The sequence below is a fragment of the Trachymyrmex cornetzi genome, unplaced genomic scaffold (genome assembly GCF_001594075.2).
Source record: "Trachymyrmex cornetzi isolate Tcor2-1 unplaced genomic scaffold, Tcor1.1 scaffold555, whole genome shotgun sequence".
NCBI classification, from domain to species: domain Eukaryota; kingdom Metazoa; phylum Arthropoda; class Insecta; order Hymenoptera; family Formicidae; genus Trachymyrmex; species Trachymyrmex cornetzi.
Genome location: NW_017299867.1, coordinates 50,490 through 61,838, shown reverse-complemented (window position 1 = coordinate 61,838; position 11,349 = coordinate 50,490). Strand labels below are relative to the sequence as shown.

General features: G+C 38.0%; 1 protein-coding gene across 4 annotated transcripts in view; it reads left to right on the top strand.

Annotated features, from left to right (window-relative positions):
- LOC108765833 (NADP-dependent malic enzyme) overlaps positions 1–11,349 on the top strand; it is a 91,032-nt gene that overhangs the window by 52,471 nt on the left and 27,212 nt on the right. For 2 of the 4 annotated variants that reach the window (XM_018514680.1, XM_018514679.1), the window contains exons 3-8: positions 4,208–4,517; positions 6,272–6,454; positions 6,565–6,790; positions 6,849–6,991; positions 7,084–7,378; positions 7,449–7,593. In XM_018514680.1, coding sequence (XP_018370182.1) covers positions 4,208–4,517; positions 6,272–6,454; positions 6,565–6,790; positions 6,849–6,991; positions 7,084–7,378; positions 7,449–7,593 — 1,302 coding nt within the window. Of the gene's footprint in view, positions 1–4,207; positions 4,518–6,271; positions 6,455–6,564; positions 6,791–6,848; positions 6,992–7,083; positions 7,379–7,448; positions 7,594–10,202; positions 10,369–10,394; positions 10,675–11,349 lie in introns of those variants that run through there. The other 2 variants (XR_001940340.1, XM_018514678.1) reach the window with 2 other exon arrangements.

Genomic DNA, 11,349 nt, shown 5'->3' with positions numbered 1-11,349 from the left:
ATACATATCATTAGTTCTACTAAACAGCAAACGTGATTAGTCATCAGTTTCACGGCCGATTAAGTAATTGGCGTTGGTGAAACTGGCCCAAATGATGATTCTTTACGAGAAGCACCATTTGGGCCAGTTTCATCAACGCTTAGCGCTTTTTTTACCTTTTTTTTAAAAAGGTTAAGCTTTACACCATAAGGAATGGACGAATCACAATTATTCTCCTCGCATTCGACGGTAAATTTCTTACGGCTTAAAACTTAAAACACCCATTGCAGATTCGAACTTATTAAAGACATAAGACTTAAGTCATAAGACACTATCTTAAGAATATAAGTCAACTTTCTGCTAAGGCCATTATGCGCACTGAAATATCTTATATTCTTATACCATGTATTGTGCCCTTACTCTCTCATGCCCCTCTTGTAGTGTGTTGAAATTATAACAGTATTTATAATTCCTTCCCAGTGATAATGGAATCGACGTCGATTCGACATCGATTTCATTGTCATTTCTTACTGGGTTGACGACTTTTATAAAAATAAATTCTTATTTGTATAAAGGTTTGCGTTTCGCGGTTTTCTTCCGTGTCCAGATCCATTGCTGAGATGCCAACGTTTCGTGAACCTTGCAGTCAACTTCATCAGGGCGAGGAGCAGCTTGATACTTAGCTGTTCTCCAGGCCGTTACTTTTTGTGTTACGCTGCTTGTTGGGGTGGTGGGGGTGGGCTGAGAGGGGGAAGGGGTTATGGGAGGGCAAAGAAGTGGTGGAATTGGTCGGTCTTCAATAACCAGGAGAATGGTCTTCCATATTTTATTTATGTTATAGCCATTATCTCTATTTAAATTATTAGGATGTTTTTGTATCTCTATGGTTTCTCTATATTTTCTTGGAACGTACGATGTACGAGGGTCGTCTGAAAAGTTTTGAGCCTAACATAGAAACCAGTAATTTTTCTGTCAAATTCAATTCTATTTTTCCACATAGTCTCCTTTTAAGTCGATACATTTTTTCCAGTAAAGCCCCCACCCCTTTAATCCATTCAAATAATACTGAGCGTCTTGCTTTGCAAAATAGGCGCCTACAGATGCGATGACCTCCTCGTTCGATGAAAATTTCTGTCCTCCGAGCCAAACTATGAGCCTAGGAAACAGAAAAAAGTCGCTGGGGACCAGATCTGGTGAATACGGTGGATGGTCAATTAATTCGAACCGCAATTCGTGAATTTTTGCCATAACGACCGCCGAAGTATGAGCCAGTGGGTTATCTTGATGGAACTTTCTTCTTTTTCAAATGCGGTCGTTTTTTCATAATTTCTGCCTTCAGCTTGTCAAGCAATGATGCGCAGTACGTCCCTGTTATTGTTTTACCTTTTTCAAGATAGTCGATCAACACAATTCCATGACTGTCCCAAGAAACAGTCGCCATCACCTTTCCCGCCGATAAAACCGTCTTCGCTTTCTTCGGAGCAGATTCACCCTTTGCAGTACACTGTTTGATTGTTCTTTCGTTTCAGGAGTGAAGTGGTGGACCCAAGTTTCATCAACCGTTATTAATCGACTCAAAAAATCCGACTCGTTTCGCTTAAACCGCTCCAACAGGGCCTTAGAAATGTTCATTCCAATGCGTTTTTGATCCAGAATGAGCAAGCGCGGCACCCAATGCGCGGTTAACTTACGCATGCCTAATTCTTCAGTCAATATATGACAAACACGTTCTTTTGATATGCCAACAGCCTCTGCTATCTTCCTAATCTTAATTCGACGATTGTCCATTATCATTTGATGAATTTCTTCGATGTTATCGGTGGTGGTCGCAGTTGTTGGCCGTCCCGAACGCTCAGCATCAGCTAAGCTGGTACGACCACGTTTAAATTCAGCTACCCATCTTTTCACGGTGGCAAGTGATGGGGCAGAGTCCCCGTAAACAGCGTCCAACTCGGCTTTAATTTGCGTAGACGCATTGCCTTTCAAATGCAAGAATTTAATTATAGCATGATATTCAATTTTTTCTATTTTTACAAAATGACGACACAAATGATTGTCAAACAAGAACTGAACTTCCAAAGTTGTCACAATTGTCACAGATATCTTTCGTAAGTATCACGATTATAATACCAGAATGGCTTTGACGAATAACGCTATCTTCATGATAAGGCTCAAAACTTTTCAGACGAACCTCGTATTGTTGACTATTGTGATCTTTTTGTCAAACAGTATTTGATGTCCATGTTTCGATGTTGTGTTCTGATAATGCCGACTGCATGGCGTGTTTTAGTCTGACATCACGTTAGTGTTCTTTGATCCGTAGGTTGACCATTCTCCCGGTATCTCCTACTTCTTTGCCCTCCCACAACTCCTTCCCTCTCTTAGCCCACCCCCACCATCCCAACAAGCAGCGTAATATAAAAAGGAACGGCCTGGGGGATAGCTCATTATCAGGCTGCTACTCGCCCTGATGAAGTGGACTGCAAGTTTCACGAAACGTTGGCATCTCAACAATGGATCTGGACACGGAGGAAACTCGCGAAACGCATAACCTTTATATAGAAAGCACCCATGGAAGCCTTAAGAATATTCATAAAATCTTAATTGTTAAACGAAATTTATTTCATCAGGTTAGTTGCCCAGTTACGTCATTTTTCATGGGGTGATCCCGATTGACCACGGCTCGATTGGACACCACCAATCACAGCGACCAGTGCTTAGGAGCTTTGTAGTCTCAAGCGCTGTGAGTGGCTCGTGTCCAATTGAGTCGTGTCCAACTGAGTGCCACCCATTATTCACCACTGTAACTTTCTTGTTCACTAAACAAATTTTACTTTATCAGCTTTACTTTATGATTGTGTTTCAAATCCGATAAGTAGTAATCGGTATACAGTTTATATTACATAACTGGAAAATGTTTTTAAAATTTATATATAAATATTGTGGCGGTCTATTTGACACCACATACATATTTCGAACGACTCGAATGAAGCAAACTTCATGCGGATGCATTTGTTTCCAAGACCTACTTGAAGTAATTCGAAAAAAATTAATTTCTCAAGAAATTAATAGAAGGCGCATTTTGGCAGATTTTTTCGTATTCCGAAAAACTCTGAACGGCTATATAAAGGCATGGCCAACGGCTTGATTTCATCTCTTGCAATATACCGCAAGAGCATTATCCTTTTTGTGGTGTAACCGTGGAGTCTATCTCTCGTCGATCACGGATCATTCCCTGGTGGAAGAAATCTTCCTCAGCGAGATCCAACGAGCCGTCTCAGATTCAAGAGGTTGCACCGAGTAATTCAACGGCAACCAAGCAACAGGGCGAATCAATATCCCCTCCAGTGATCTGGCGGCTACTTAAGGTGGAGAATTCTTCGCCGATTCTCACAAGACCTCCGAGCTTCCTCCTGGCCAGTAACGACCCGAGAGTTAGGAGACCTCTGTCTCCCAGCTATTCAGCACCGCCGCCGCTCCTGTCTCCGCTACCTAGATCTCCGAGTGACTTCTCTACAAGGGCAACGCAGACCCAGCCTGTTCCGAGAGTTCACCGAGGAACGCTGAGCCGACCTGAGGTAATCCACCGAGAGACGCAGAGCGACTTCACATCGCAGAAGGAAACATCCACACCACTAGGATCACCGACAAGCTACACACCACCAGACTCACCTCCTGGATTCTACTCTCTCGACTTAACACGAAGAAGACTTTGGGGACCGAAGAGATTTACTAAGACCAAACCGACAATTTCTTTTAGAGAAAGATTAATATAGTTTTTATTTAGAAACGGCCCTTTTCAGGGCCACATAAATTGTAAACATAAAAACGGTCCTTTTCAGGGCCAATTAATTTATAGAAAGTTTAATAAATTTTATCAAACGAACACGCTACCATAAACCCTTCAAATATTATTATACGTCATTTATCTATAAATATTATTATATATCTTATATTATTAGACATCAAGATTTAGCGTCGATTGTATTTGAATCTACTGTACTCATTTGATTTGAAAAGTATAATCACTATTGTAAGGAAACAGGTTGCAAGGGACAATCTGTAAAGTTTAAACGAAAAGCACGTGTTTGGAGTATGTTTGCTAAAAATAGAATTTCATATATTGCACGTTTTGCTCCGTAATGCAAGAAAGAAATTACTTTATATATAGTATGGGATATTAATTTATCATCAATGTTGATCACGACGATTTTCATCGCATTTTTAGGCCAGAACAAGCGGTGCGGGCCATCTGTGTAACAGATGGCGAGCGAATTTTAGGTCTTGGTGATCTCGGAGCTTGCGGCATGGGTATCCCCGTTGGAAAACTGGCACTTTATACAGCTCTAGCTGGAATCAAACCGTATCAATGCCTCCCGATTACCATTGATGTAGGCACTAATAACGAACAGCTAAGAAACGATCCTCACTACATTGGTCTTAATAAGCCTAGGAGCCAAGGTGCCGAGTATGATGAATTAATCGACGAATTTATGGCTGCCTGCGTGCAAAAATATGGACAAAATGTTCTTATTCAAGTAAGCTAACGTATACTTTTAAATATACAAGGTGTCCCAGTAACTCTGTTACAAGGCAATATCTCCGTTAACGGTAACGTTAATGATATGCGAAAATGCCTAAGGAAGAAATTGTTTGGTTCGAAGGGACGCACATTATGGCGGAAATTATTTCTTTTTCAAGGTCATATTTTGAGAGCCTTTAAGGTCATCGATATTTTTTTAAATAGGACTACATATTTTTATCATTATAGCATAATAGCTAAGGTCAAGACGAATCCAATGGCTTGTAATACCATGACATTCACGTGACCTTGAGTAAGAAAAATTCAGAAATTTTGAGGAATTAATGTGCATAATGAAATAAGTACAATTAAAAGTTTGGCATAGAAAAATTTATTATAATAAGTGTTCAAAATTGTTTCCATGGACTTCTAAACATTTGTTAATTCGAGTATTAAACGAACGTCGTACATCTGCAAACATTTGAGGTGTTACAGCAGCACAAGCTTGTCGGATTCTTTCTTTCATGTCGTCATGTGTCGTAGGCTTGTCGAAAAAACTTTCTCTTTGATAAAGCCCCATAGAAAGAAATCTAGGCGATTAATATCAGGAGAACGTGCCAGCCAAGGAGGCAGACTTCTTCTTCCTATTCATTCATTTGGATAAAATATTTAATGCATTGCGAGAAGAACGAGCGTAATGTGGCGGTGCACCGTCTTGTTGAAACCACATAACCAGACGTAAGGATAGAGGAATATTTTCTAATAATGACGGAAGTGTACTAAGCAAGAAATTTGTGTACGTATTGCCAGTAAATCCTAGGTGGATGTAAACTGTGCAGTTTCAACACCGTTGGTCGTTGAATGTATGGTGTGGTATTTTGGGTGACTATCTAATTGGACTACATTTTTTTGATACGACTGTTAATGGCAATACGTACACAAATTTCTTGCTTAATACACTTCCATCATTATAATAGAAAATGTTCCCCTATCTTTACGTCTGGTTATGTAGTTTCAACAAGACGGTGCACCGCCACATTACGCTCGTTCTTCTCGCAATGCATTAAATATTTTATATCTAAATAGATGGATAGGAAGAGGAAGTCTGACTCCTGGGCCGCCACGTTCTCCTGATATCAATCCTCTAGATTTCTTTCTATGAGACTTTATCAAATAGAATGTTTTTTCGACAAAGCCTACGACACGTGACGACATGAAAGAAAGAATCCGACAAGCTTGTGCTGCTGTAACACCCCAAATGTTCGCAAATGTGCGACGTTCGTTTAATACTCGAATTAACAAATGTTTAGAAGTTCATGGAAACAATTTTGAACATTTATTACAATAGATTTTTCTATGCCAAACTTTCAATTGTATTTATTTCATTATTTGCATCCATTCCTAAAAATTTCTGAATTTTTCATACTCAAGGTCACGTGAAGGTCATGGTATTATAGGCCATTGGATTCGTCTTGACCTCAGCTATTATACTATAATGATAAAAATATGTAGTCTTATTTAAAAAAAGTATCGATGATTTTAAAGGCCCTCAAAATATACTTTGAGAAAGAAATAATTCCCATCATAATGTGCGTCCCGTTGAACCAAACAATTTCTTCCTTAGGCATTTTCGCGTATCATTAACGGTAACGAAGATATTGCCTTGTAACAGAGTTACTGGGATACCCTGTATAATATGTCTTTAACTAAAATTTTGTTAAATGACCTTATGATACGTACACGTAATATTGCACGCTTTCTGTGTTTTAGTTCGAAGATTTTGGAAATCATAATGCCTTCCGTTTCTTAGACAAATACAGAAATAAATATTGTACGTTCAACGATGATATACAAGGTACAGCTGCGGTTGCTGTGGCTGGAATTTTAGCATCGCAAAGAATAACTAAGAAAAGAATGGCAGATAATAAATTTGTCTTCCTTGGTGCCGGAGAGGTTTGCAAATTTTCAACATAATGCAATAGCCTTATTTTGAAGATACTAAATATTTATATTTTTTTGTTTTAAGCTCGCATTGTAACAATATTTATTTTATTTGATTATAGGCAGCTATTGGAATTGCTGATCTTTGTGTCAAAGCAATGGAAGCTGACGGTTGCACTCAACAACAAGCGCGCAATAACATTTGGATGATGGATATTGATGGGTTACTTGTAAAGAATCGGCCCGAGGGTAATTTGGAAGGCCACAAGATCTGGTACGCGAAGGATTACAAAGTGATGAAGACGTTAATCGAAGTTGTGAAAGAAATCAAACCTTCTGTCTTGATAGGTAAGCAAGTTTCTTCATAGAAAAACAATCTTGGTATATAACTGAAATGTTCACATAGGCGCTTCGGCGGCAGCAGGGGCATTTACTCCTGAAGTCTTAAGAGAAATGGCAAAAAATAACGAGAGGCCGTTGATTTTTGCTTTAAGTAATCCAACCAGTAAAGCTGAATGTACGGCGCAACAAGCGTATGATTGTACTGATGTATGAATATAATAAAATCTTAAATAATACATTGATAATTTGGCTTTTTAGCATACTAAATTCATTTATCAGATTAAATGTCTATGTTTTAGGGTAGATGTGTATTCTCTTCAGGTTCGCCATTCGGTGAAGTAAAACATAATGGGAAAATATATAAGCCTGGACAGGGCAATAATGCGTACATCTTTCCTGGTATTGCTTTAGGGGTTATTGCGACCGGAGTACATCATATTACTGAAGATTTATTCTTGATCTCGGCACAAACTGTTGCCGATCATGTAAAAAATGAAGATCTTGAAAGGGGTAGTTTATATCCGCCATTAAATAATATTCGCGAGTGTTCTATCGACATCGCGGTTAAAATAGCTGATTATGCTTATGCTAAAGGTAGGTGTTGTTATAATTTCGGAATTGTGTGTAAAATACTATTTAGTATTATCTATTGTTATATCTATAGGTGGTTTAGCAAGTGAATATCCGGAGCCAAAAGATAAACGACAATTCATCATAAGTAAAATGTACGATGTCAACTACGACAGTCCACTGCCAAATTTGTATGAATGGCCGGGTGATTATGCCAAACCACGTATCTTACCGGAAAAGTAAGTATAATGAACTTCATGATTATAAGTTAATTCTTTCAACTATGTAACGTCACATTATTCAATCCAGTAAAATTTATCATTTTTATAAGTTGTAGAATTAAAGAAATACATATTGGATTGGTCAAAAGTAACGTCATTTTTTAGCTCGAAATTGTATGTATTATACAATAACTTTATTAAAAATGAACGAAATTTAAATTTAAAAAAGACTTTAAAGTTTGAAATCTCTACTTTCGAAATTACTGTATGTTTTTAGTTTCTGTAAGTTCGATAATTTTTACATATAGAAAACAAGCTAAAAAAATAGGAAATTTCCTTTTTACTTAGTAAACCAGTTACACACCCAAAAAAATTTGCGAAAATTTTCGACTGTTAACGTAAAAACTTGAAGTTTTGCTTACAAAATCGTTTTTTAAAAATATTTCTACGATTTTTTGTTACTCGCGGTTTAAGAAAAAGAGTATTCTAACTTTGATTGCCCATAATTCCGTCAAAAATCAGTTATAAGATTCTTAATAGATTCTTAACCAGTAGGATAGATACACCGATTCTAAGTCCCCACGTGTTAGTGCATATACGTATATGCGGTATGTATGTGTGTGAGAATGTCAGGGAGAGGGGGAAGTGCACACAGACGCTGGGTCCGAGGGAGGGGGAAGCGTGTCATCGGGGTCCGTGTTAGAGGAGGAAGGAGAGTTTGTTCCTTCTTTCTTTCGCCCGTTGCATGCACTTTCTAACCCGTTGTTCTCTCTGTCCCACCCGTTGCGATCCTATTCTTATCATGTTATTCGCGCTCTCTATTCCACCCGTTGTGGTCCTAACCTAACTATCATATTTATGCTCTCTCTTCCACCAACTGCGGTCCTATACTTATCGCCATATTCGTGCTCTCTCTTCCTTCCATTGCGCTCTCTCTCCAACTTCAACGTTCTCTTTTCTTCTTTCGCACACGATTTTATTAAATAGATATGGTATTTATTTTTTACGATTTTTTAATGATATGACTTAGCAATTAATTATAATATTTTCTTAGTAATGTAGTACAAATAGCCAAGCGCGCTTTCTTATCAACTAATTCAATACGGAGGTATGAAGAAAGAATGATTAAGAGACAAAGGACTACCAGGTATGTAAATATGAAACCGGAATTTTTTAATAGAACATAAACGTTTATTGCATGAAAATAATAAAAAATATTTTATTCGAAGTATTGCCCATCGCTAGCTATACATTTTTCCCACCTGTCTGACAATTTGTGGATGCCACGTCAAAAAAATTGTTGCTCTTTTGAGCCAAACCAGTCATCTAGCCATTTTCGTACATTTTCGTAAGAAGTGAAGCGTTGCTGACCAAGTGCGTGTCCCATCGATGCAAATAAGTAGTAATTGGACGGAGCCAAGTCTGGTGAGTAAGCCGCATGCGACAGTATTTCCCAACCAAACGCCTCAATCGTTTCCTTGACCAGTTTTGCTGTGTGTGATGGTGCATTATCATGAAGCAAAATCACTTTGTGTTGCCTTTTTTGATATTCCGGTCGTTTATCACGCAAAGCTTGATTCAAATTGATCATTTGTTGTCGGTAGCGTTCAGTATTAACGGTTTCTCCAGGTTTTAGCAGCTCATAATAGATTACACCTTTCTGATCCCACCAAACACAGAGCATTGTCTTCCGTCCATAGCGATTTAGCCTTGCAGTCGATGTCGATGGTTCGCCTGGAGTTACCCATGATCTTTTACGCTTAGGATTCTCAAAATATATCCACTTTTCATCGCCAGTCACAATTCGATGGAGACATGACTTTCTTTTGTACCTGGCGAGCAGCATTTCGCAAGTGGTTTTTCGGTTTTCCTGCTGTCTTTCATTCAGTTCATGTAGAACCCATTTTCGATCTTCTGGATCTTTCCCATGGATTTCAAACGTATGGAGACGGCTTCTCGTGTCACATTCAATTGATCCGCGAGTTGTTGTTGAGTTTGAGCGTCATCCTCATCCAATAATGCTTGCAATTCGCTGTCTTCAAACTTTTTCGGTGGTTTTCCACGTTCTCCGTTTCTCACGTCAAAATCGCCACTTTTGAATTTTTTAAATCACTCAATGCACTGCGATTTACCAAGAGCATGCTCACCGTAAGCTTCGACAAGCATTCGATGCAATTCTGCAGCAGTTTTCTTCAAATGGTAACAGAAAATCAATGCTGTCCGCAAATCGTAGTTTCCGGACACAAAATTCGACATGTTCAACGTTATTACAAACTATACTGTATGAAACTTGTACTGTTGTGAGTTGAAAATTTTTGTCAGATGTCAGAACAAGGAAATGGCGTCAATGACGCGGTCTGACGGCAACTACATTGACAGCTATGGCCATCTATTGGTAAATTCCGGTTTCATATTTACATACCTGGTAAAAATAATTTTAAACAAAGTGTAATATAACTTTAATATTAATTTTAATATTCTCATTTTTCATGTAATGCATGGTATACAATATGATCTAAAGCATTTGCTATCAATTCACATTCGATAGTAGAATTTCTATCATAAATCTTGCGCAAAGTATTTACTCCTTCAAAATTATTCATAACGCAATTTTGACCTTCTAAAAGTGGAAGGACCCAGGATGCCAGCGGCGCTATTCGGTCGGGTCTTACGACCCTTGTGACGGACTGAACACGTCACGTGACAACGTGTTCAACGCAACGTTCAAGTTCGAGCATAAAAAGTATAATCGATGGTTTCATATACAAACACTTATTATATAATGATAATTTTACATTGTGTATATCATGTATTTTTAGTTCAATCACAAAACTTTGAATAATGACGATGGAGTATTCGGCTGCACCAATTGTTTGATATTTGCCAGTTTATCGATGAATATTGTCCACGTAGCATATGGTAGGACGATGCGGTCGCCGATCGCGATTTCCACGTGGGACATAGGTCCCACAGCTATTCCGATATCCAGATATTTGTAAGCTGTAGGTGTTAATGCGCATATTCTTCTTAAGATATAAGGCGTATAGCGAGGAAATGTGCTGTAATAAAAAAGATGAATATAGGTAAGCGAGATGTAGAGAAAGAATGTATGAAAATTAATAAAACAGTATAAAATTGTAATACTCACTTGTGTGATTCATCTGGTTGAATCGGAACGTAATAGTTTACACTTTGTTGCATTTTCAAGAAAAGCGGTAACGGCTGTAGTATTATCTTCTTTATGCTGTATGAGTGTTTCACCGGTGTCTACTGAGCGACTGATGTAAAAATATGGTCTTCTTTTAAATACTGAAGCCCTCCACATATATTCGAAAGTTTTACATTCCATAGATATTAGAGCGTTTGAAGTGAGTAAACTGACTAAATCAGTAATATCACCATATATATTTGGTAATTATGCCGATGAGGGGAGCCAGTCCTGATGATCTTGACCTTGATATATATCAAGGTCATGACCCTGATTGACCTCCAACAAGTTTTAGCCGTCGCTCGTTATTCGTTAAAAAGTTATTAACAGTTAAAGTTAGTAATTTTCGAGATGTATAATTGTATTATTCCAGATACATTTTTTAATTCCACCAAATACTTTATTCAACATTATTATTAATAGGATACATTTCACTCATAATATAAAAAAATGCCTCAATTCTTGTCTCCATTGAATAAATCCTTTTAAATAAAAATTCAGTAAGATAATATTTATATATAAAGTATAAAGGCGAAAGTCGGACGCCCCTGAAGCAGGGGGGAGGG